At 36.9% G+C, this 22,227-nt stretch overlaps 1 protein-coding gene across 6 annotated transcripts in view; it reads left to right on the top strand.

Moving 5' to 3' along the window:
* PPP1R9A (protein phosphatase 1 regulatory subunit 9A) overlaps window positions 1-22,227 on the top strand; it is a 137,808-nt gene that overhangs the window by 92,440 nt on the left and 23,141 nt on the right. For all 6 annotated transcript variants that reach the window (XM_027749222.2, XM_027749223.2, XM_027749221.2 and 3 more), the window contains exons 6-11: window positions 1,119-1,254; window positions 9,603-9,758; window positions 15,199-15,252; window positions 17,096-17,325; window positions 18,714-18,810; window positions 18,949-19,120. In XM_027749222.2, coding sequence (XP_027605023.2) covers window positions 1,119-1,254; window positions 9,603-9,758; window positions 15,199-15,252; window positions 17,096-17,325; window positions 18,714-18,810; window positions 18,949-19,120 — 845 coding nt within the window. The remainder of the gene's footprint in view (window positions 1-1,118; window positions 1,255-9,602; window positions 9,759-15,198; window positions 15,253-17,095; window positions 17,326-18,713; window positions 18,811-18,948; window positions 19,121-22,227) is intronic.

Raw genomic sequence — 22,227 nt, 5'->3', positions numbered from 1 at the left:
TAATGAAAAGAATTTTCATACATGGGATATAATGCACATTTCAGCTTCTCCTTCAAATAATAAATTAATAATTTGAGCCAAATGTTGTGGAAACAAGTAATTTACCATATGCAGTATCTCAGTGTCACCTTATTGTGCTTTTCAGCTCCACATAATAATTGTTTCATCTGTAATTACCCAGTTGTCTTTCTAGCCTGCTAAGAAAATATTCCTTCAGCTTGACATCTTTAAAGTGTGCTTTTATTCAGTTGTTTACAGTGTGTTGGTCCTGTGTAATGGGTGTTTATCATTAGTTCTATAGATAGCAATATATCTAATTATGGTTATGCCGCTGTGCTGAGAAAAAAAGTTACAGTCCAAACCAATTCTGAGTTCCAGTTGCAGAAAGCAGGATTAGGAAGCAGTTTTGTAAGTCTCAAACAAGAAAGAGGCACTTCCCTTGTCTTTTGTTAGGCCAAAGAAATGTGCTCCCAATGTTCAGCAGTAGCTAACAGTGGAGAAAAACATTCCTTAGCAACAGAAGTTCATGAAATAAAATAAAAATTTAAATGCGGCTTAAAATTATGGAAGTAGCATCTGTCAGATTTAAAAATGTGAAAATAGGTTCTCTTTTATAGACAGGAGGAAGACAAATATAAAAGCTCAGAAACAGAAGATAAATTCTAAGTCAAGGTGGAAAAGTTACTCTGGTGTACGTACCTTTCACTCTAAGCTGCCAGAAGTGCGCCTTGTGCTGTTACTGTATATCTGTAAGAGTCTGGTCTAATGCAGCCTTCTGGGAAACACATGGCTCTAAAGGGAATGGAAGTGATGATACTTTTAAAAAAAAATTGTTCTGCTCTAGGTCTGTGTCTGTAACTACTGAAGTTTGGAGTGAAGGCTTTAGTGGTCGCTTCTGTTTTCCCCCTTCTGTCATGTGACCAGACCCGTCATGGTCTGATCACTCCTAGTCCTGCACACAGTGCCCTTCTGACAAATGTCAGCCACAGAACATATTTGAAACAATCACAGCTACATATCTTCGGAGAAAAAGGCTACCCTCTGTACTAGACACAGCTAAAATGGTAGAACTTTGGTAAACAACAGGAGTAATATTTTTTCACTAATTTTTTGTATAGGTTTGTAATTGGACGAGAAAAACCGGGACAAGTGAGTGAGGTTGCGCAGCTGATTAGCCAAACTCTAGAACAAGAACGCCGCCAGAGAGAGCTGCTGGAGCAGCATTATGCACAGTATGATGCAGATGATGATGAGGTAACAGAATGACTAGCGTTTCACTATTTGGTGTTTTTTGATGTTCCATTTTCTATTCCTGATTCCTTCTTTTTAATTATCGCTTAGAGGTCAGCTTCTGGGCCTCTCCATTACCTTTGCTGCTGATTTTCACAGATTGATGATGAATCTTATTTGAAGAACAAAGTTACAGGAAAGCTTTTCATCATGGATTTAATGTTTTGTTCCAGAAGAGCATATAACAAATTGGTTGATGCTTCTCTAATCACTGCTCTTCATCTGAAAGCATATACCTTTCTGAAATAAGGGAATAAAGTTTGTTTAGTTGTGCACTCAAACATTAGATTTTTGTGAAAACTGGTAGAAGTTGCCTTCTGACTTTTAGAGGGGTTGAGGAAGTTTTAGACCTTTTTTTTGTTTTTCTGGAAGAGTTGATGTTCTTAATTCAGAACATTTTCTGAAAATTCTGGCTAAGACCCCTCCTTCCACACACTGCTTTTTGTTCCTGTGTGAACAGATATTCCACAGGATAGAGAATTAATCTAGCTTGTCTGAAGTCTAGATTAATGTTCACAATTAGTGCCTGATGTCCCAATACAGTGGTTTTGAAACTAACAACTTCATGCAGTAGATTTTCCATAGTTTCTTCGCATTCTCTTAAAATTCCTACTATACCTAAATACCAAGATACTTGGAAAGATTAGTGAGAGAGCTTTTTCAGAAACTACTGTCTGTGTTACTTCCTAAATTAGCTGTTGGGTTAAGGTAAAAGGCAGTTGTTGCAACAAACTGCTTCCATATAGCCTAAGCATACTTCCATCATTTCATATCATCTTGAATAATATTATTTGAAATGTCAGATTCCACGTATTAGTGTGTTTTTGTCCTGGGCCAGATTTTTTATTATATTTGTGTAAGGAAACCGAGAAGGGGAAATGCATGCTATGCATTTATTCCAGTTTAGTTTTTCTTTTTAGAAAAGAAATACTCTTGATATAAAATCAGGATACACTTGGATTTTGAAACATGCTGTTAAATTAGGAATAGGTCAGAACAATCAGAAGTGTCCCAACAGACTAAGTAAAAATCCTGTCTAGCCCCAGTAATGCTTTCACTTACTTTAATTTCCACTGATATTAAAAATATTTTAGTATGTTTTAAAATTAATCATGTCACAGGGACATATTTAACTGTTCTAAATAAAATTGTACTCGTCAATATACATGCATATGTATGTGTGCCTGTGTGAGGCCACAATGGCTGGAAAATCCATATTCTCTCTGTTCGCTCCTCAAACTACAGAAACATGCAAGTCTTCTAACTTCTATTTAGTCTAGAATTAAATTCAAGATAAGTTTCTTGAAGCAGCTCTATTATCTCCTCAAAACCAAAATGGAGACAACTAGCCTTTGGAGTAAGACTTACCATAACTCATCACAGCGTGCTGGAGATGTCAGGGTTCAAAGACCTGCGATACCATCTTATTTTGAACATAGTCTGATAGCTTTCATATTGGCAAGGGAGGTGTGTCCCAAGTACCTGATGATCAGATCTTTCTTGGTTTGTGGGTGTGGGGCTGAAGGCAGACCTGTGTGAGTAATTGATGTGTCACACCTTTTATCTATAGGATGCATCCACCTGTAAAAAAACTGAAAGGTTTGTGTTTCTTACCTTCATGCACCATACAGGTGGTGTTACTCAAGATCAGGGAAAAAAACCCTGTTGTTAAAACCATATAGATCAATACTGATCCTGGAAGTACTTCAGCATTCAATAGGGATTGTTGCTATGAGGATGCTTATGGTAACACTGTCATACTGATGACCATGCAAGTGTTCCTCAGTACAATAGTGAAAGAGGACAAGGATGAGTAGGCATTAGTAGGTCTCAGGTACCTTTCGTGATGTGTCTTGTTGTCCTTCAATTCAGTGATTACGAACTCTTAAGTCCTGTTCACTGCATACATTTTTAACACAAAAATACTAGATCCACAAAGTGTTTTCTACTGGTAGAGTCTTTGCATCATAGAGAGTTTTTCCCTGATTTTTCTCTAATTAAGAGTTAAAGGTATCTTCTCTTATTGTAGCATTACACTGAGGATGATGACCATCTCCGTGACCATGACATGTGCTTTTTGGGCGTTAGTGTTTGCAGTGCAAAGGTGACTTTTGTGCAGTATTATGAGGAAAGGAGGAAAAAGAAAGGAAAAGACATCTAGCAGGGAAGATCCAAATGATCTCATCAATGATTACTTTTGGAAGAAGGAATTAAGTCTGAGAACAAATCAAGTACTTGAGTTCTTAAAAAATGCATTGGGATCATTGAAGGTTGTACCCTTTTCCTACTAGATGCCATATATATATTTGAGAATATATATTTGGGAGGCGGTGGTAAACATTATCAGAATAGTTGCTGGGGTTTAGTTACTAAAATATGCAATGCAGTGTGTTTCCTTTCTTAATTAAGAGACTTACCAGAAATAGATTATATTGGAAACCTGCAGTAATCCTGAATATTTTTTTTTTTTGATCACCTGACTATGCCATCCAAGTAAACTCATGCGACTTGTGCCATTCCCACACAACTGACATGAAGTTAGCTATGATCTAATGCACATTAGCCACAGTTCAAAGACATTTTTGGTCACCACAAGGACTTCTGCTCCCTTTACTGTCAAATATGAGTATTACTACTTTGAGCTTACCTTGCTCTCTGAGGACAAATATGGCTGGGTTTATGTTGCTCTATGCGACACCACTGCCAGCCTTGCATTCTTTGTCTCTGGTAAGCAGGGCTTCTTTTGGGCAAGAAAATTTCAGTTTACACTGTCTGAATGAATGTTTACAAATGTACAAAAAACCCTACCCTTTTAAGTCCATTTCATCAAATTGTGATTCTGACTGCATGGAGTTCAGGAGTATTTGGATTGCCAGTGTAAGAGGTTTTGCATTGAGGTGGCACAGAATTATACAGGATTTGCTCAGTCTTAGAGCTGTCAAACCATCCTATTAATTTTCATACAGTCCTTAAAATATGGTAAATGGATCTCCAGGTACAGTGCTGCATAAATAAACAAGAAAATTATTTTTATTCAACCCTCCTTTGAGACTGCCAAATGCTGAGGCTCAGAGACTTTACTACAAGGACAGCAATAACCTATCTGTTTTCCGGAGCAGGAAATAAGTGATCAGTGTTTTGAGTCCTGGAGTCACTGCACATGACTGTGTTTGCTAGAGCTGGTCAAATCACAGGAAGAGAGTATGTGTCAGGCATGTACAAGTTCTGGTGTTTTATCTTGCTGTGCCACCAGCTGGCTGAATTTCCTCTGTTTTGAAACTGCTGACAGTCTTCATAGCCCAAGGAGCATCTAGGTATTTTAGAAGAATCCAAGTTCCTTAAAAAAGCAGCATTTTGAGATAGTTTTGATTTCTGCCAGCCAGTCGACACTGGACTTGAGTTAGATACTAAATTTAGAGACACATGTTAACCTGCTGTAACTTCTCATTCCATTGCCTTGCAGAAGTGTTACATGACAACCATTTTTTGGCAAAGATTCACACTAATAGACATAATGTTTCTAAAATATATATCATTTACTATATAAATAAGACTGAAGAAAACATAACTTACTGTATAAATGCCCTGCATTCCTGCATTTGAGAACCTGCTGTTACCATGGGCTGCAGGTTGTCACAGGATTGTAGGATGCTTTCAGATGCTCCTTCATTAAAGTTTTTGCATGGAAACTCAAAAACCTTGTTCAGAACTGATGAACACTAAAAGAAAAGTGATGCTCACAATGGGATCTGTGCCAAGACTAGCAGGATAAATGTGCAATAGCTTACAATTTGTTGTTAAGCTCCCACGAACCAGTAGTACCAGTTATTTCTCGACTATGATGTATGGTAGGCAGCATTGGCATTTCTTGATGAGTCTGTAACTGAGATAACTACTATAAAGCTGGGAGAGTATGTTGCCTCTAGATAGCTTGTTGCAGAGTTTACTCATCACTAGTTTGTCTAGCTTCCTAAAGTCCCATATCCTTTTGATTTGTTGTATCCTGTCAGAAAATAAAGCTCAAAGGCTTTGAAGTAGGCACTGTCTTTGTATTTCCTACTTAGTGTGCTAAGTATGACCTGAATCTGTATCCTTGATTAAACCCTTTTGAATTCCTTGTGTTAACACAGTGTTCTGTGCACATGAGTCAAATTCTGACATTTCTTGGAATTTTAATATGAACTTGGCATTATCTTCTTCATGTTCTGCAGTGAGTGACAAAATTACATAGAGCAGATGACCTGTTCCCCTGAAGGCTGCATATGGTGATGCAGAATGTGAAATTAATAAGATATTGCAGAATTCTGTTCACTGGCCATGGACAAGTAGTTTAATGCAAGTGGTGTTTTAATATATCTTAATATCATTAATAGTCATATGAATATTTTTTTCTTTTTAAATTTTCATTCATCAGGACATTCTGAGAGCAAAGCAACATTGGAACCATTGAAGCAAATCTTGACACATGCAAAAAGAAAAATGTCGCAGTGTGCTTGAATGTTTAACACCCAAAGAATACATTTGCTAAACCAGATCTTTCAGAGAGTACGTTTTTTCCAACATCATTAATATGACACATTCCCGTAAAAGCAATGATTAAACTATACCATTATATTTTTCTTCGCCCTTTTGGAAGCATTAAGTGTGAGCCATCAAAAAATAATCAAATGAAAAGATGGGCTTGAGTTATTTTTATAGTTCCCTGATTGTGGGAGAGTTTCAGCAGGAACAAAGATGTAGCTTGATGCAGCCTTTGTTATGGTGATTTGGGGAAGGTCTGTCTGCGTTATCCTGGCTGGTGCTGCTGCTCTTTCTTTCTACTTGAGAGTGTTAGGCCCATTTCAGGAATTTATAAGGCAGTTAAACAATGCAAGCAACACATTTTCCATGTACAAGTGGAAAATTGCAGCTCATATTGATAATTTCATGCTATTAGCTGTGATAGCATATAGCAAAATGGAATGGCTAGTATCAGAACCTATTGCTTTGGATGGTATAAGCTTAAGCCCTAGGTGCTACTGAAATGAGAAATAGGGCTTTTGCATGGATGAATTTTGCTCAGCAACACAGAATGAAGAGTCCGAGATTTTCCTTCAAGACTATGTAAGTTTTCATTGACTATTGAATAAAAAAATACTATTATTGTTGTCAGCTAAGAAAACAAAATGTATTGCAGGAAACCTCAGGGAGTTATAATAACAACTGTTCTCTTACAGGACTTTGTTATTTTGAAGTAATAAAAATTTTTTCTGTGCCTTGCTACTTCTTGTAAAATGCTGAATTTCCCATTCCAGCTTACTGGCACTGTCTGAACAACCTTCTGGTAGTTTCACATGAAACAAAAGTCAGCAGAGATAATTTTTTTCGGGGAAAGTATGTTCCATGTAATTCACGATGTATATTTTCTTAATGTACACATTGGTTCTTTTGAACCTGTAATTTGTTGTTCATGTGACTGTAAGATGAAGTCCCTTCCTTTTGAAGATGAAAACAAAAGTCTCATTTATTTCTGTGTTCTGTAATGTGTTTGTGTCATCCTGTTGTCGTGTTTACCTGAGTGGTGCTTTGCTTTGACAAGTACTTTTTTCATTAATTGAAGCAAAAATGACTGTGCTCATTGACACTCATTATGTACAATTTGAAGCAAGATTTTCCTTTGTGTTCATTTTTAACTGCTTGATGTTCCTCTTCAAACACTCAGGCTCCTGAGGCCAGTAGAATATTGCCTACTCTTGAATTTTTTCCCCATAATTTAGTCCTTCATGTGTGTTCATTTTTCTTTTTGTATTCAGTAATTCTTTTTAGTTTAAGTCTTTGGAGAAATCAGTTTTAACTAATTTCATTTGGTTTATTATTTTGCCAAAATTGATAAATGTGATTTGGATTTTGCATTAAATTAATAATTCCTTTAAAATACACATGTAGCTGAGCTAGATCTGGGTTCTTTTACGTAAACAGGGCATGAGTTTGCTGGTTAAGGATCCTGTTTCTGCCTCCTCTTTGCATGCTTCAGAGATTTCCTTGCAACTGCTAATGGACCTGCCAAGATGCTTTTTTGAACTTAGAAACTATAGTTGTGTATTACCTTAGAGATTTTTTTAGGGATAATAACTGCAGAATCAATAGTCCATGGACTGTTAATATTTTGTCCACACAGTAATTCATTTCACTGAATTTTCGCTGGGATTTTAAGAGTTAGTTGTTCTGCTTCTGGTTGCCCTGACAGTATGTAAAGGTAGTGTTATGCTCCTGAAAAAAGCCAAGGGAGTTAGTAGTCAAATTTTCTGTTTAGAAGGAACTGCAAATAGCCACAGGGAATAAAATAGAAACAGAAGTTACTACAACTGTAGTGTGACAGAAGATTTTTGTGTGTGTGTATGATATCTAGACATACAGAATGATAAATTTAATTTCAGGTGTTTTTTTGTTTAGTTGTAATCCTTACATGCCTGAAAACTCCAGTGAGATGGATTATGTTGTTTTTTGCTTCTGTTTTAAGAAGCAAAACCAGCTGTTAACCTTTTTTGTTGAAGACTACTGTGATTCTTAGGCATATGTTCTTAGTACATATCAAGTATATAAAATAAGTGGATACTGTTTGTTTCATTGGAGAATATGTTACTATTTACAGAAGTCAAGATAGTTCACCTGAAAAGTGCCTCACTTTACAGTAATGTTTAAATATGGATGGGTTGTGCCTGTTGGTGACTTACCTTCTTTTTGGTAGTTCTTTTACTCTCAGAAAATGTTACTGAATAATGTTATGCCTTCTATGTGTTCTGACTTACTTTATTTTTTAAAAACTTTAATGGTTTTTTAAAAAAAAAAGAATATAGATTTTTCATGATCTTTAGAGGTCCATCCTAACTCAAACTATTCTATGATTCTTCCTGCTACTCCTCAAAAAATGGTAATATTTTATTGTGGGTATATCACCTTGTTGTTGGATGCATACATGTATCTTTTCTGTCTGTGTGTACTTGTGCACCTGGATTTAACATGCTTCCGTGCACTGCTTTTTAGTTGAGAGAGATTCACATAAGCCTTAACAAAACTGGGAAACTAAACTAAGGTAGGATCTGGGATTTGAACTGTTTTTCAAGCAGTTGAATTCTTACCTGTTGTTTTGAGAAGTCCTTTTGTCAAAAAAAATGACAATAATAGACAATTTTAGTGCTACAGGGAATATATTTCTGATAATAATATTATGTTTCTTCATATAAGGAACTGAAAGCTCATGAACAAAAACTTGAGTAGTTCTGTCAAAATTTTGGTGGTGTTACTGTATAAACGTAAGAAAGACTGCACCCCTTCCCCCACACCTCCTTTTCCATGTATTTATTGAGTCCCAAGCTTTATAAATCCAGATGTGGCCCTGGGAGAAGTGTGTGCTTTATAACACGTTTGCATAGTCATTTGCACAGCCAGCAGACTATTTGTGATCCATAGGCGATGTGCTCCAGCTTCCAGAGGGAGCGCCACGGAAGCGAGGTGGTACCACCCACCTTAGATATGGGGAGAGATGAGCACAGGAATACGTGCAAGAGGTTGTCTAGGCAACTTGGGGTTCAATATTGCAAGCCTTTTCAATATTGTTTTGTTTTATTTTGTTTACTCTTGAGATACTGATTGCAGCTTATGATTTTTTAAAATTGTTTTGTCAGCAAATTGTACACAGCTCATGGTTTACTAGCTCAAGAAAAACCCACCTTTTCAGTTTAAAACTAGCTCAAAGCAGCTCATTCAGGACGAACTCTGATTTCAGTCTCTGAACTTGTCTCTAACACTCAGTTTCTTTTTCCTACTGTTGTCTTTCTGTGTGGGTGTGACTTTTCTATCATTAATTTGTTTATAAAGAACAAACCAATGAATTTTCAAATTCACCATGGAATATCACTGGAGAATTACTTCCTCCAGTTGACTTTACCAAAGACCAATCAAGATCCTGTTGGTCCTATTCTTTTATTTCTGTTTGGAAAAGATTTCTTGTTAAATCTGAAATAAATTTGGAGGGTTCTTCCTGCGGAAAAGAGGTCTCACTTGGAAAGTGAAAACATTGAAATACAGAACCAGTAATGCTTAAGAACTAAATTCTTATTGCTTAAGACACTATTTTCTCTCTTAATGTACCAAAATACTACTGTGGAGTTGTATTTTGTCTCGTAGAATTCATAAGTACTGGGGTTATAGTCAAAGAAAAAGATAACCTTTATTGTATGCAAAATGACTTTGCACAGTAGCTTAATTATTCTTTGAACAGTCTCTGCCTAATTAGAGGATAACTGGAATTTCTTAAATGCTGTAAAATTAAGACAGGGGAATATGCTACAGATGAAGAAGATGAAGACATGGGACCTGTCCTTCCAGGAGGTGACATGGCTATTGAAGTGTTCGATCTCCCTGAAAATGATGAAATGTTCTCCCCTAGTGATGTGGACACCAGCAAACTTGCTCATAAATTCAAAGAGGTACGTTACAGGTCAGAAAATACTCCTGAAATACCACATTGAATTACATTTCTAGTCATCTCATTGCTCAGAGCTTGTTTTTTCTCTTCAAAACTAGAGTTGATTTCTAGCTATTTGTATCCCAGTACTTCTGAACTACTCAAAATTTCTACTTAAAAGAAGTGGAACTATTCTTTGGAGTTGTTTTGGCATCAGCTTTAAGGTGACTGTTGTACTGGTGGTGGATAAATTTATAAATTAACTTTTTAGTACAGAAGTTATTCTGCCTCGGCACTTAGTTTGACAAGGAAGACAAAGTGCAAGTTAATTCATTACTAGCAGATTGCTGGGGTTTGGCGTGGGTGTTTTTTTGTTGGCTTTAGTTTATTGATTAGTTGGTTTGTTGATTTTGGTTTTTGTAAGATTCCAATAAAAGATGATCAGGAAAGCAGACAGCAAATGTTAAATTTCAGTGAAAAGGGACATGTGGAGCTTATCCTATACCATTACACAGCAACTCATCAATGTACAGTAGTGTCATATGTTTAGCCATGTGTTTAGAAAGATGCCGTATCGGGGAAGCAGGCATATTTTAAGCTGGTGTTTCACCGAACTGTGGTTACAGAGTTTGTATAGCACCCACCTCTACCAAGTGTGGCTTGAATCAGTGGTGTTCATTGTGGTTATTGAATTCATTTAACTTCACATACCGAAGTACTGAGAGACATTTCTTCTGTATTTTAGTCTATGCTTCTGATGCGGCTTCTTTTTGAGCTTTCCTGAATTCTGATGCAAATAATGATATGAAACAATGGATTTATCTAAGCTCACAGTAGTGGGTTGAGTGATGGCAATAAGGAACTTTTTTTTTTTTTTCAAATACAGGAAGATAGAAGGATTGAAAGTAGCCAGAACCTCATAGGATATTTGAGTAGCAGAACCTGGGCTGACAAAGGAGTTTTAGAATACTGAGACTCCCCTTTTTGTCCTTCTTCAATTGTCCTCTCCTCTTCCCTCCACTCAAACCAGATATTTTAGTGTCTATAAATGTGTTGCTCCTACTCTCTAGTGAGAGTAATGTATGGAAAGTAAATGAGCAACCAGTTTTTCTCTTTTCTGCTGATACTCTTTTCAGCCTTTGTGTGCCTACTGTTATTCATCATTATTTCCTGAAGTTTTTTTACTTTAGTTAAATTATAATTTTCTCACTCCATATTTCAAGTTCCAGGCTCTTAGACACATTAGTAGAACAGTTTACTTAATTTTCTAATACTTTGCATCACACATATTAACACTTTCTCAAAGTGGTGGGAAGATGCTACCATTCTACGTGTGCCAGTGGGGGTGCCGAGGCCGTGCAAACCACAGATGCAGTGATGGGCAAGAGGACCTTTGAATACATTACAAGTAAAACTATACTTAAATAAACTATGTTTCCATAAACTCGGGCTGTTGCCGTACTTGAGCTTGTCCAAACTGATTTGAAGCTATTTACAGACCTGTGTGATATAATGGCCTCAAAACGCTGATGTAGAGGAGACCAGATGAAGGTACTTTGGGATCCTCAAGTGTAAGTGCAGATGAGAGCCTGAGAAAAAAACATTAAATGCTCCTGCATAAGAGCAGACTCTTTCTCGCTGGCCCACGCAGTTACGAGCATGCCACTTCTGTTTCACTGGTTGTATTTAACAGTACACAGCTGTATTTTGTTGGCTGATGCAGAGTGAGTACATGTATTTTTCTTGGTATTTGCCCTGAATTCTTTAAACACTAGAGGACTTGTTCACGATCACACTGCACAAGCCCACACAGTGTTTTCTGGAATTGTATTTAAAGAACAACTGTTCGTTCTTGTTCTTACTCCGGAGATTAATGAAAGTATTAAACAAGTGGGTAGGACATAATCTTTAAGCATAATAGTTTGACCTAATTAGTTGAATTCAGTCCTTGCAATGAAAAATGTGCTCACATGTTCTGAGAGCACTCCTATTTGAAATGCCTTGCTTTTTGGAATGAAAGAAGAGAGATGGGCATTCCTGGGTCAATCATTGTACTTCTGCAAATCTTGTTTTCCTGGCTGTAGAACAGAAAAATGGGACTGATTTTTCTTAACTGCTTTGAGAGAGCTAGAAACTTTATTTTAGCCGTGATGATTGAAGAGAGAGGTGTTCTGTAGGGAGAAGGGACATCCTATGTAAAAATTTGTGATTATATTTCATGTCTTAAATATATGAAAAATGGATTGTCATTATATGCAAAAAATATATAATGATTATGTAAAAATTGTCATGGAGATTATTAGATTCTATTGCATACCTTCCTTCCCAGTGCACATGTGATATTTTAACATTTGCTAGCCTTTCATCCCTTTCTACGCTTTGCAGTCTTAGATTAATTCAATCCATTTTTGCTCTGAAAGTTATTTTTCATAAGAAGTTTTATTGTTTTGAAGAAAGTTAATCAGCTTTTCAAGACATATTTGGATAGGAAATGTGCCAAAAATTACTCAAAATGTCCTTGTTAAAATGAAACCATCACAATTTTATATTGACTTAAAAACCATAAAAATACAAAATGAGATGTGCCAAGAATTTGTCTGGCATTATATAGAACATGGAATAAAGATTCTGATCCCCTTTTGGAAACTTTCTGAAAAAATTTTAGCTATGGAGTCTAGATTTGCTTGCCAAACAGTTGACCTTCCCTGTTGTTTAGTCTAACCTATAAATGTGTTGGTATTTGTCATCTATTCTGCAAGCATAATTAGTTCTTTAAAAATGTACATATCCAGCTACACATTTGTCTGTTCAGCAGAAAAGTGTCTTTTTTCCTTCTGCCTCAGTGGGATCTGCTGTACCATGTACTGATTCAATGATCTGACTGGGTGCTCAGTATTTATTTTTTTAACTTAATAACAGAGAGCATAAAAATAACTGTTAGAACCATCTGTACCTGAGCAAATCATCATTTATGCAACAATGTGGAGTTTACTTGTATGTAATAATAAGCTCTTTTAAGTGCTCCTTGTGGATCTGTGGGGGTTTAGAAGAGATGGGAATGGACTATCAGCAGGTAGCCTAAGGGTTTGAGTCTTGGTTTTTTGATTTCATTATTAAGTCTACAAAGGGCAAAATTTAGCTCATCCATTCTTCCCCTAATTTTCTCTCATCAGAGAAAAATGAGGTAGCAGAACTAAGTAGTGGGCTGGACATTTTGTAAACACCATAACATTTTTAGATGGTTCTTGAGTAATTTTTCACTACTCACAGGAATGGAATGAGAAAAAGCCATTCTCAGTCTCTAAAAATTGCAGATCAGAGGTTGGATTGAGTGAGCTCAAAAATTGCAAGTAACCTCTTTCAAATTCTAGTTAAAGTATCTCCTTAGTTTCCTCTAGTATGTATATTTACAATAAGGTACATGTCCTTCTCAGCTTCCTGGCCTACTGAGTGCAGTAGCTTCACTGGCCACTTCTTGCTGTTAAGACCAGCTCCAGGGCTGCTGAGTGCCCCATTTCCAGCTGCACTGGCATCTCTCCATGCTGGACCAGTAGCCCTGCTCTCCTATGGCACTTCCTCAGGAACCCTGTTTGATCCACAGATTAGCTGCATGCTCCAGACAGGTTCGGTCTGGTGCCTTGGTCATTCCACCTGCCAGTGTGCCTGGTGTGCCTCCACATCTTGCGTTTCTGCAAGCTGTCACAGTCAGTGCCTGGTTTCATTTGAAATGAAATCTTACGTCTGCTCTCACTGAGCATGTGAAAAGTTGTAACACTTTTCAGTGCAAAGTAAAAAAGTAAGTGTAAGTAACATGATCTTGGGGACTGGAAGTGTTTACAGTCTCCTGTGGAGACAGCAACCAAGAAGTGAGCATTGGAAAGAAGATTCCTAAAGTGTTCCTCAGGTGGAACTGATTGAGTCGGTGTCTCCTTTATTCTGTCCAATTAGATCAATGAAGGCTGGTTTGCAAACCAAACTGCTTCTGGGAATATGCATTTCCTATGCCACGAGAAGGGCATTCAAGAGACTTCATAAAAAGGGAATTTCTAAATAAGCTCAGCCTTTCTCAGAGATACTGATCAGCTCTGTGATAGCTCCTGTTATCTTGAAAATTATTCCTCTCTTCCAGAAGCATTTATCCTTTGAATTACTTGCACAATTTTACTAACAGCCTGGTCTTCAAGAACATAGCCTTTGCTTCACCAGAGATGATAGTTTCTAGTTCAGTACAATGCCCTCACATACTCCATTAGATCAACATAAGCTATTCCCTAAAGCTTATGTTAATCTTGTAAGAGAAGTAACCCCCGTGTAAAACATGCTTTTCTGTAACTATTCCTTCTATTTATAAATAATGGACAAAGGCCTTGTCTTCACTGCAGTGCCAGCTCAGGCTGTAATTGCCCTTGCCCTCAACTCCGTACCCAACACGCACAAGTCACTGATTCAGTTTAAGGGTTTGGGGCCCGTGAGAAGTTTGTCCTTGCTGCCTGCTTTAAATAATAAGCAGCAGGGATTGGGATGCATGCCAGTGTTGGGTAAATGATCATTTCCATTTGGATTAGGGTTATGCTGTTGAAGTTGTGGTTCAATTCATACTTCCGAGCATTCTTGGAGCCTGTGAATAGCAGACCTTTGGGGTAAAATTAAAGATGTTTCGGAACATTGCATATTACACTCAAAATAATAACTATTCCCTTCACAGGATCAGAGTATTGTTGGTTAGTACAAAAGAAATCCCCCATTAAGTGTGCAGGTGGATGCCAGGTCCTCCCCACCAACCCTTTCACTGTACAGATCCACTGTTGTTGTGGCACGCTGCTTGGTGGTGGAACTACAATCTTTAGCACACTGCCGGGGCTCTTAATCTGCTTGCAATCATTTTGTGTGCTTGAATGCTGTTGCTGTTATTTACAGTTTCCCTGTGTAACTGCTCTCATTTGAGATTAGCTAGCTTGAGCAGAATAACTCCAGCTAATCAGGGAGAAGTTTACCTTTTTTTCTTGCATGAAATAAATGTGTGGAATCTTCCCTCAAGGTTTTCCTGAGTTCTTGAGTTGTTAAATCACTTATTTCCATATTTGCTTTTTTGTAACATGCCTGCTTTAATCAATGCAGTGGGACTTTCCGACAGCACTGGGACGTATTTCACATTCATATCAGAGGAGAGCAAAGCCCAGCAGGATAATATCTATTTTTTTAAGCATAAGACATTTCGTTTTGCTAAACAGATTGGATGTTCTGATTTGAAATTATGAGTGGTTAAACGGCATCCTATCTTTAATTAGGTTGCACAGACTGAGTCATTTTGCAAGCTAGACATTTTAATTTACAATCTACTGCACTGCAGCACTCTTCGGGGCCTTCTGCTATGTAATAAGGTATTCAACTTGCAGCACAGGCTTTAAAAATACCGGAGTACTCTGTGACTTCACTTGTTTATTTTATATTTTCAATTCTAGTTGCAAATCAAACATGCAGTTACAGAAGCTGAAATTCAGAAGCTGAAGACGAAGGTAAGAATCAATATATGGTTAATACATATAATACAGTTTTCTTCATACAAAATCAAATCTGAAGACATGTATGTGGGTGGAGAAGTCAACATCCTTATGGAAGGCTGATTAAGAAGCACAGTGGCTCAGCTAAATCTTGTCTTGGTGTATATTCTATATGCAAAGTTTCAAGTAAAATCTTAAGTGCTGCTGTTAAAAGAAAATTCCAACTTTTGTAGCTTCAATTAAACATACATTTTAAGGGGTATCATAATGACTATACAGCAGATTTCTAGTGTTAAAATTGTAATGCATTTTCTCAGGTTTTAAAATTGTATTTGGATTGAATATTCAAGTCCAAGTTAGTAGGTTTTTTATTTACCAGTGATGTTAAAGTATCCTGTTTATGCTACTTTGCTTTTTTTGACATTTTAAAAAAACCTGATCTGTTTAAATGTATTTAATAGAAATTATTTTTTATATACAGAAGAAAAAGTGTTGTTATATCCTGTTGCAGTTCTATTCAAAAGATACTCTAGAAAAGAAAAATATTACCAGTTTAAAAGAAAACATCTCACAATCAGTTGCTAGTTATTAGATTGAATTTGCTATAGCAATAAAAATGAATTGGTTTTTTTTGTACTAGGGTAACCTTTATGAGAACTCAGCTAATAATTCAGTTGTTCAGTAATACCAGGTTTTATAATGACATCCTGCTCTTTGAGTCTGAATACATTATAAGAAATAAAAACAAGATAAAGATAAAATTGAACTTCAGAAAAAGATTTTAGATTATTATTTCTTCTTAGCAGCATTTGCACTCACTATGTATTTTGCATGGTGTTTATCAAATCTGCATAAATTATTGTTAAAAACAAATTTAAAGTGCAACTGTTTTCTGTAAGGACAATTTCTATTGTAGTGTGTCAGTTCAGAAGGTCAGAAATCTTTTCTTCCTCTGCTTTCCAGTTCCAGTCTAGCAATTGGAGCCACAAGGTCGATCCCTTGGGATTGTGCCGAGCCCCGTTGACTTGATAACAACAATGTGTGGGTGTAAATATTCATCTGTGCAAATTCATTTGCCAGATAAGGGTTAATGTGCCTTTTTGTGTTGGATCTCTTTACCTTTATTGTATTTTCAATAGAGCTGAAGAAATTGTGAGTAGTTTAAGTATATTTATTACTAATAAAACTGAAAACAAATTAATTTTTTTGTGTGTATCATCCATGATTGCTAGCAGAACTGTCTAGAGCCAATTAAACAGTCTTGATAAGTAAAAAAGGGTGTTTAAGGCATTTTTTGTTCTCTGGATATTCTGGGAGCTAAAACACACAAGCTGCTGAACAATCCTACCCTTATCCAGCACCAAACACTGAAACCTGCAAGTGGCTTCAGTTAGGAAGTGAGACACCAAACACACACACACAAAAAACTGGATATCAGATTCCCCCTCCCCAAAATAAGAAATGTCATCATTTTATGAAAGTGTATCAATGCTTTATAGCTAGCACCTGAGCCACATGCATATAGCAAAATGCATCCCCAGTGCTGACTGATTAACCCTGCCCTTTGCCCGAGTACTCCACTGTTGACATTTTCAAATGTCAGTCAGTCAGATAGGTTACTATAACCCAGAGAAGCATAGAGGCTGCACTGGTACACTGAGCAAAAGCTCTACTTGGTTTTATGAGGAAGAATAATGTACGTATCAGCCTGTTTTCTTTGTCCTGGAACACTCTTTTCACTGCTAGCATATTACTAGTGTTGTTACTAATTTACTGATTTTCACCATTCATGTTGCTTGAATTAATCCTGAACTATAAGGCAGCTTTTTATGGACTGCATCTCCACTCCTTTGTTCAGCTGCAGGCTGCTGAGAATGAGAAGGTGAGGTGGGAATTGGAGAAGACCCAACTCCAGCAGAACATTGAGGAGAATAAGGAAAGGATGATGAAATTAGAGAGTTACTGGATTGAGGCACAAACCCTGTGTCACACGGTGAATGAACATCTCAAGGAGACACAAAGCCAGTATCAGGCTCTGGAGAAGAAATATAACAAGGCAAAGAAATTAATCAAGGATTTTCAGCAAAAGTAAGCAGCTACACCAGGGGCAGCAAATGACTTAGTGGCCAGATAGGAAACATGTATGTGATATATTTTGAAATATGAACCTCCCTGTTAAACACCTGTAAGGTAAACACTATTTTTCACTTCTTTTTTTCATGAAAACTTGGACTCTTTATTGTGGAAAAATATTACTAGTATTTGAGCTGTAGTCATACTGTAGCTAAATAAAGACTTGGTGTGTAGTATTCCAGGTTGGAATGTTTCAGAATTACTGGATAATTCATTGTGAATACAAACAACAAAGAGTAATCATAGTAAAGCATTTGATTAGCCAGGTTTGCAGGAATTTATATTGGTATTGTGTCAGCTGGATTCATTCCTGCTGTGTACTAATGTGACATCAAGTAAAATATTGTTTTGTTACATTTTACATTTTATTTTTCTTCTTGTAGTTACCAAGAACGTTTCAGTTGAGTTGAGCTAACTCATGATTACCTGACCCCCTCTGTTTCATGTGGTCCCTTCTCCCTGATGGCTAGCAAGAATAATAACATCTTACATTTCTATAACAGCTTCCATTGCCCAAATTCCTTTTTTTTTTCCCAGCAAGTTTTTAATTTTCTGCTGAAATATACATGTTTCAAGAAGAAAACTCAAAAACATACAGCAATGTCAAGTGACAACTGGGACTGCAAAAATTACTTTCCTGTCCCATTAAAACAGGAGTTAGATTGTCAAAATGCCGTTACCGGTCTTGGAATTTCGGGACTGTTCCAGAACTAGTTTACATCTTATGTGCTTTCTATCACAAATGTCTTTGATATTCAAAATAAAAAGAGATAGGGAAAGTTGCTAGAATGAATTTTGATAGCCTTTCTGTTGTTATTCTCCTTTATATTAGTAGAATATCTAGTCGGTTGGTTTTAATTATTTCAGACTCCTAAACTGACCTAACAAATTTCCTTATAGCTTACAAGAAAATTTGATTTGTACCAGAAAAGTTACATATGTCCTTTCTGTGAAGGAGTGCAGTCATACTGTAGTAAAACAGAGATTTTGCTCCATTTCCCACAACAGAGAACAATGTAAACTAAGATAATGTTGTTTCTGTTGTAAATACAGATTATGAAAAAATTTGGTTTAACTTTTTTGATGATCAATTAGAACTGAGATTTTTTTTCCAGATAAATTGCTTTTACCATTTCTGTATCATCACCTAGCATGTTCACTTAGACTAATAGCTTAGGGTTTTGTCCTGACTGCAGTTTCATAGTCCTTATTAAGTAAGTGAGAAATTATTTGGTAAGGACAGATTTTTCGGATGCATAGCTTAAAATTTTTCAGAAGATTTTATTTTCTGTTTGAGTCTGATTGCTTTGATGACAGCAAATACATTTTTATTTTTTTCTAAGAGAACTTGACTTCATCAAACGCCAGGAAGCTGAACGAAAGAAAATAGAAGATTTGGAGAAAGCACACCTTGCAGAAGTTCAAGGCTTACAAGCTCGTGTGAGTAGCATTTACTCTTATATTTTAAGAATGAGACTAATAAAAAAAATGTCTGATATTCTGGAAAAATAACATATCTAATGGAGAAGATGTATTGGGATATGTGTTTTGGGTAATACTATGTTGTATTTCTTTCAGATACAAGACTTGGAAGCAGAAGTTTTCAGGCTAATGAAGCAAAATGGGAGCCAGGTTAACAATAACAACAACATTTTTGAAAGGCAGACATCTTTTGGAGAAGTTTCTAGAGGAGATCCAGTGGAAAATATAGATACTAAGCAAGTGACCTGCCTGGATGGCTTAAGTCAAGGTTGGTTTGAAACGAACCGTAGCTCCTATGAATCATAGATTGATTTGAGTTGGAAGAACCTTAAAGTTGGTCTAGTCCCAACCCCCCTGCCGTGTGCAAGGACACTCCCACTAGACCAGGTTGCTCAAGGCCTTGTCCAGCCTGGCTGTGAACACTGTCAAGGATAGAGCATCCACAGCCTCCTTGGGCAACCTGTGTCAGTGTCTGACCATCCTCACAGTAAAGAATTTCTTCCTAATATCTAACCTAAATTTTCCCTCTTCCAATTTGTATCCATCACTCCTTGTCTTGTCACTACATTTCCTGACAAAGAGTCCCACTTCAGCTTCCCAGTACTGGAAGGTTGCTATGAGGTCTCCACACAGCCTTCTCTTCAATAGCCCAAACTTTTCTCAACCTGTCTTCATAGCGGGGGTGCTTCAGTCCTCTTAGCAACCTCACGACACTCCTCTGGATTTGATCCAACAGTTCCATGTCCTTCTTGTGCTGGCGACCCCAGAGCTGGACACAGCACTCCAAGTGAGGTCTCACAAGAGCAGAGTAGAGGGGCAGAATCGCCTCCCTCAACCTGCTGGCCACACTCCTTTTAATGGAGCCAATTCCATTGGTTTTCTGGGCTGTGAGCGCACACTGGCAGCTCGTGTTGAGTTTTTCATCGACCATCACCCCTGAGTCCTTCTCTGCAGGGCAGCTCTCAGCCACTTCTCTGCCCGACCTGTAGGTGTGCCTGGGGTTGCTGTGCCCCAGGCATAGGGCCCAATGATGTGTGTAAACAGCATGGTTATCATTTAGGATTTAAAAGAAACAATTAATAATGCTAGGACGTTGATATTTTTCCAAAATTCAGTATCTAATGACAGCTGTATCAGTGTATTCTACCTAATAATGCCAATATAGAGTCCCAGAATAGCTGTATAATGTATATTCTAAAAGAAACGGAACTAAATGTTAGTATAGCAAAGATCACTACTGATTGCCTAAAGCCATCAACATTTAGGTTTAATTTGATGCTTCTGATATTTTAATAAAGTAGGAGGAAATTGTGTTTTCTCCTGTGTTCCTAAATCTGTCCCTTAATTACCCAACCACCAAAGATCAAACAAGAACAAAGTTACCAGAATGAGAAAACAATGTTAAATCCACCATTTTTAATGGTTCTCTGCAAGTTCTAATCTTACCTTGGTACAGACATCAAAAGGAACGTTGTAGGTGGCACTCACCATTTCTCAGGATGGAACCTTTTGTGAATAAAATGCAAATTCTTTACTAGCACATTAATTAAAAAACTTATTCAGCTATAGCACAGCCTGATTTACAACATAAGATTTGTAAGACTTTTTTCCTACATTACCAAGAAACAAAACAGTTTGTGCCAACGTTGAGATCTGGATAGATGCTGTCAGCAGGGTGGCTCTACCTTTTCTTTGTTTCACGTAGAAAAGATAATTCTCATTTATAGGCTGTGCCAGTGAAAACATACAGATAACTTCCACAGCTTAGTTACAGTTCTGTAATTGCAAGTTGCTTCTCACTGTTGAAGGATATGCAGAATTAAAGCCAATTTAGGCCCACAGCCTTGGGAAAAAAACCTGTTTGATGCAGGGGTAGGCAATACTTATTCTGAAATAAGATCTTTGAAATCACATGTTGAAGGTGTTGGAATTTTGACAAGGGAGCACCAAACTTTGTTCCTATAAACTATAATATTATTTATTTCTCTGGTGAAAAAAATGTAATACATTGTGAAATAAATTAATTTCTAGCAAGTATAGAGGTGTTTTATTAAAATTGATATTTTAGCAGTCATTTCATGTGTGGACCCAAGCAATATTGCTTAAAAAGAGATCAATATGAATTACATTATTAACAAATATAAATAAGAACTAGTCCTGCTGAAATGATGTTAGGTGATATGCAGCCCTTGTGGAATTGACTTCTGCAAATCTTCACAGAGCTTCTTTCTATCAAATTTTTATTGTACTGAAATCTCTGAAGTTCAGAAAAGCACTCAGGGGGAGAAGTCTGTATTTCTACCTAGGGACTCAGTAAAAAATATAAACCATTTAATACTTAGCAACTCTGTTAACACAAAACCTTTCAGTAGTTTGCATCAGGAGAGGGAAGTGTGTTTTCTTTACCTGACTCACAAAAATCATGTTTGCATCTACTCTTGTAACAATGTCAATGCACATCTATGGCTCAAGAGCTAAAATCCAGGAATTTCTACATACAAAAAAAATTGTAAAATTCTTTCTAAAAATTTGAAAATTCTTTGTATAGCATTAAAATTCTGCATGTCTGTGCTTCAAAAGTATGTTTTCCAATTGATGCATTTGCATGAAAATTTTCAAGGAACTGTCTTTTTTCATTGCAAAAATGTTCTTCTGGAGCAATGCTACCAGTGTTAATTACTTCTGGGACCTAAAATAGATGAATTTAAATGCCCAAGTTTAACCACCTGAATACAAACACCAATTATTTACTGGGAAAAATAGATAAATTGCCAATCATTTTTTGCAAGCAGAAGTAGCATAGTTAGACCTTAGATTCCAGGCTGGATTTGTGTTTTTAAGAGATCCCTAAATGTTCTGTAGCACTCTTTGACTTCCATATACCTTTTCCAGTAAATTCTGTATCAGTCCCTGAAGTCTGTATCAGACTGTAATGTAGTGATACTTGCTGTGCCAACAAAGAGCCTAGGTGTCCATATTGTTCTTGTTTAACCCTTTTAAGAAAAGGACCTGCCATTAACCCATGGATCTTTGCAAAGGAACTATAAACATCAGGGAAGATGTCCACGATGTTTTGGAGTGCAAGCAGAATCCCTCTGGGTTCTGTGTGTCGCACACGCTGCCTTTGTGACATTCACATTGGTGCTTCAGTCTCTTTTCTGGCTCTTGTTTGGCGAGTATAACACGTACTCCTTGATCAAGCCTCTACATTAGGTTCCTGGAGTAGGACTGCATGTACACAACCACATCCCTTAATTTTTGTTCAGAAGTTTGCAGGACTGTCTTCCCTCAGAAAATTAGGTTATGGAAAAATATAATATTTGAATTAAGATAGTATCAAGTATGGTTTTGCTTCCATATGATCTGGGATATTTG

This window comes from Pipra filicauda, unplaced genomic scaffold, assembly GCF_003945595.2.
Source record: "Pipra filicauda isolate LSUMZ 115617 unplaced genomic scaffold, ASM394559v2 scaffold66_size7647185_pilon, whole genome shotgun sequence".
In the NCBI taxonomy this organism is placed as follows: Eukaryota; Metazoa; Chordata; class Aves; order Passeriformes; family Pipridae; genus Pipra; species Pipra filicauda.
Note: the sequence above shows the minus strand (reverse complement) of the source record. Positions and strands in the feature narration are given on the sequence as shown.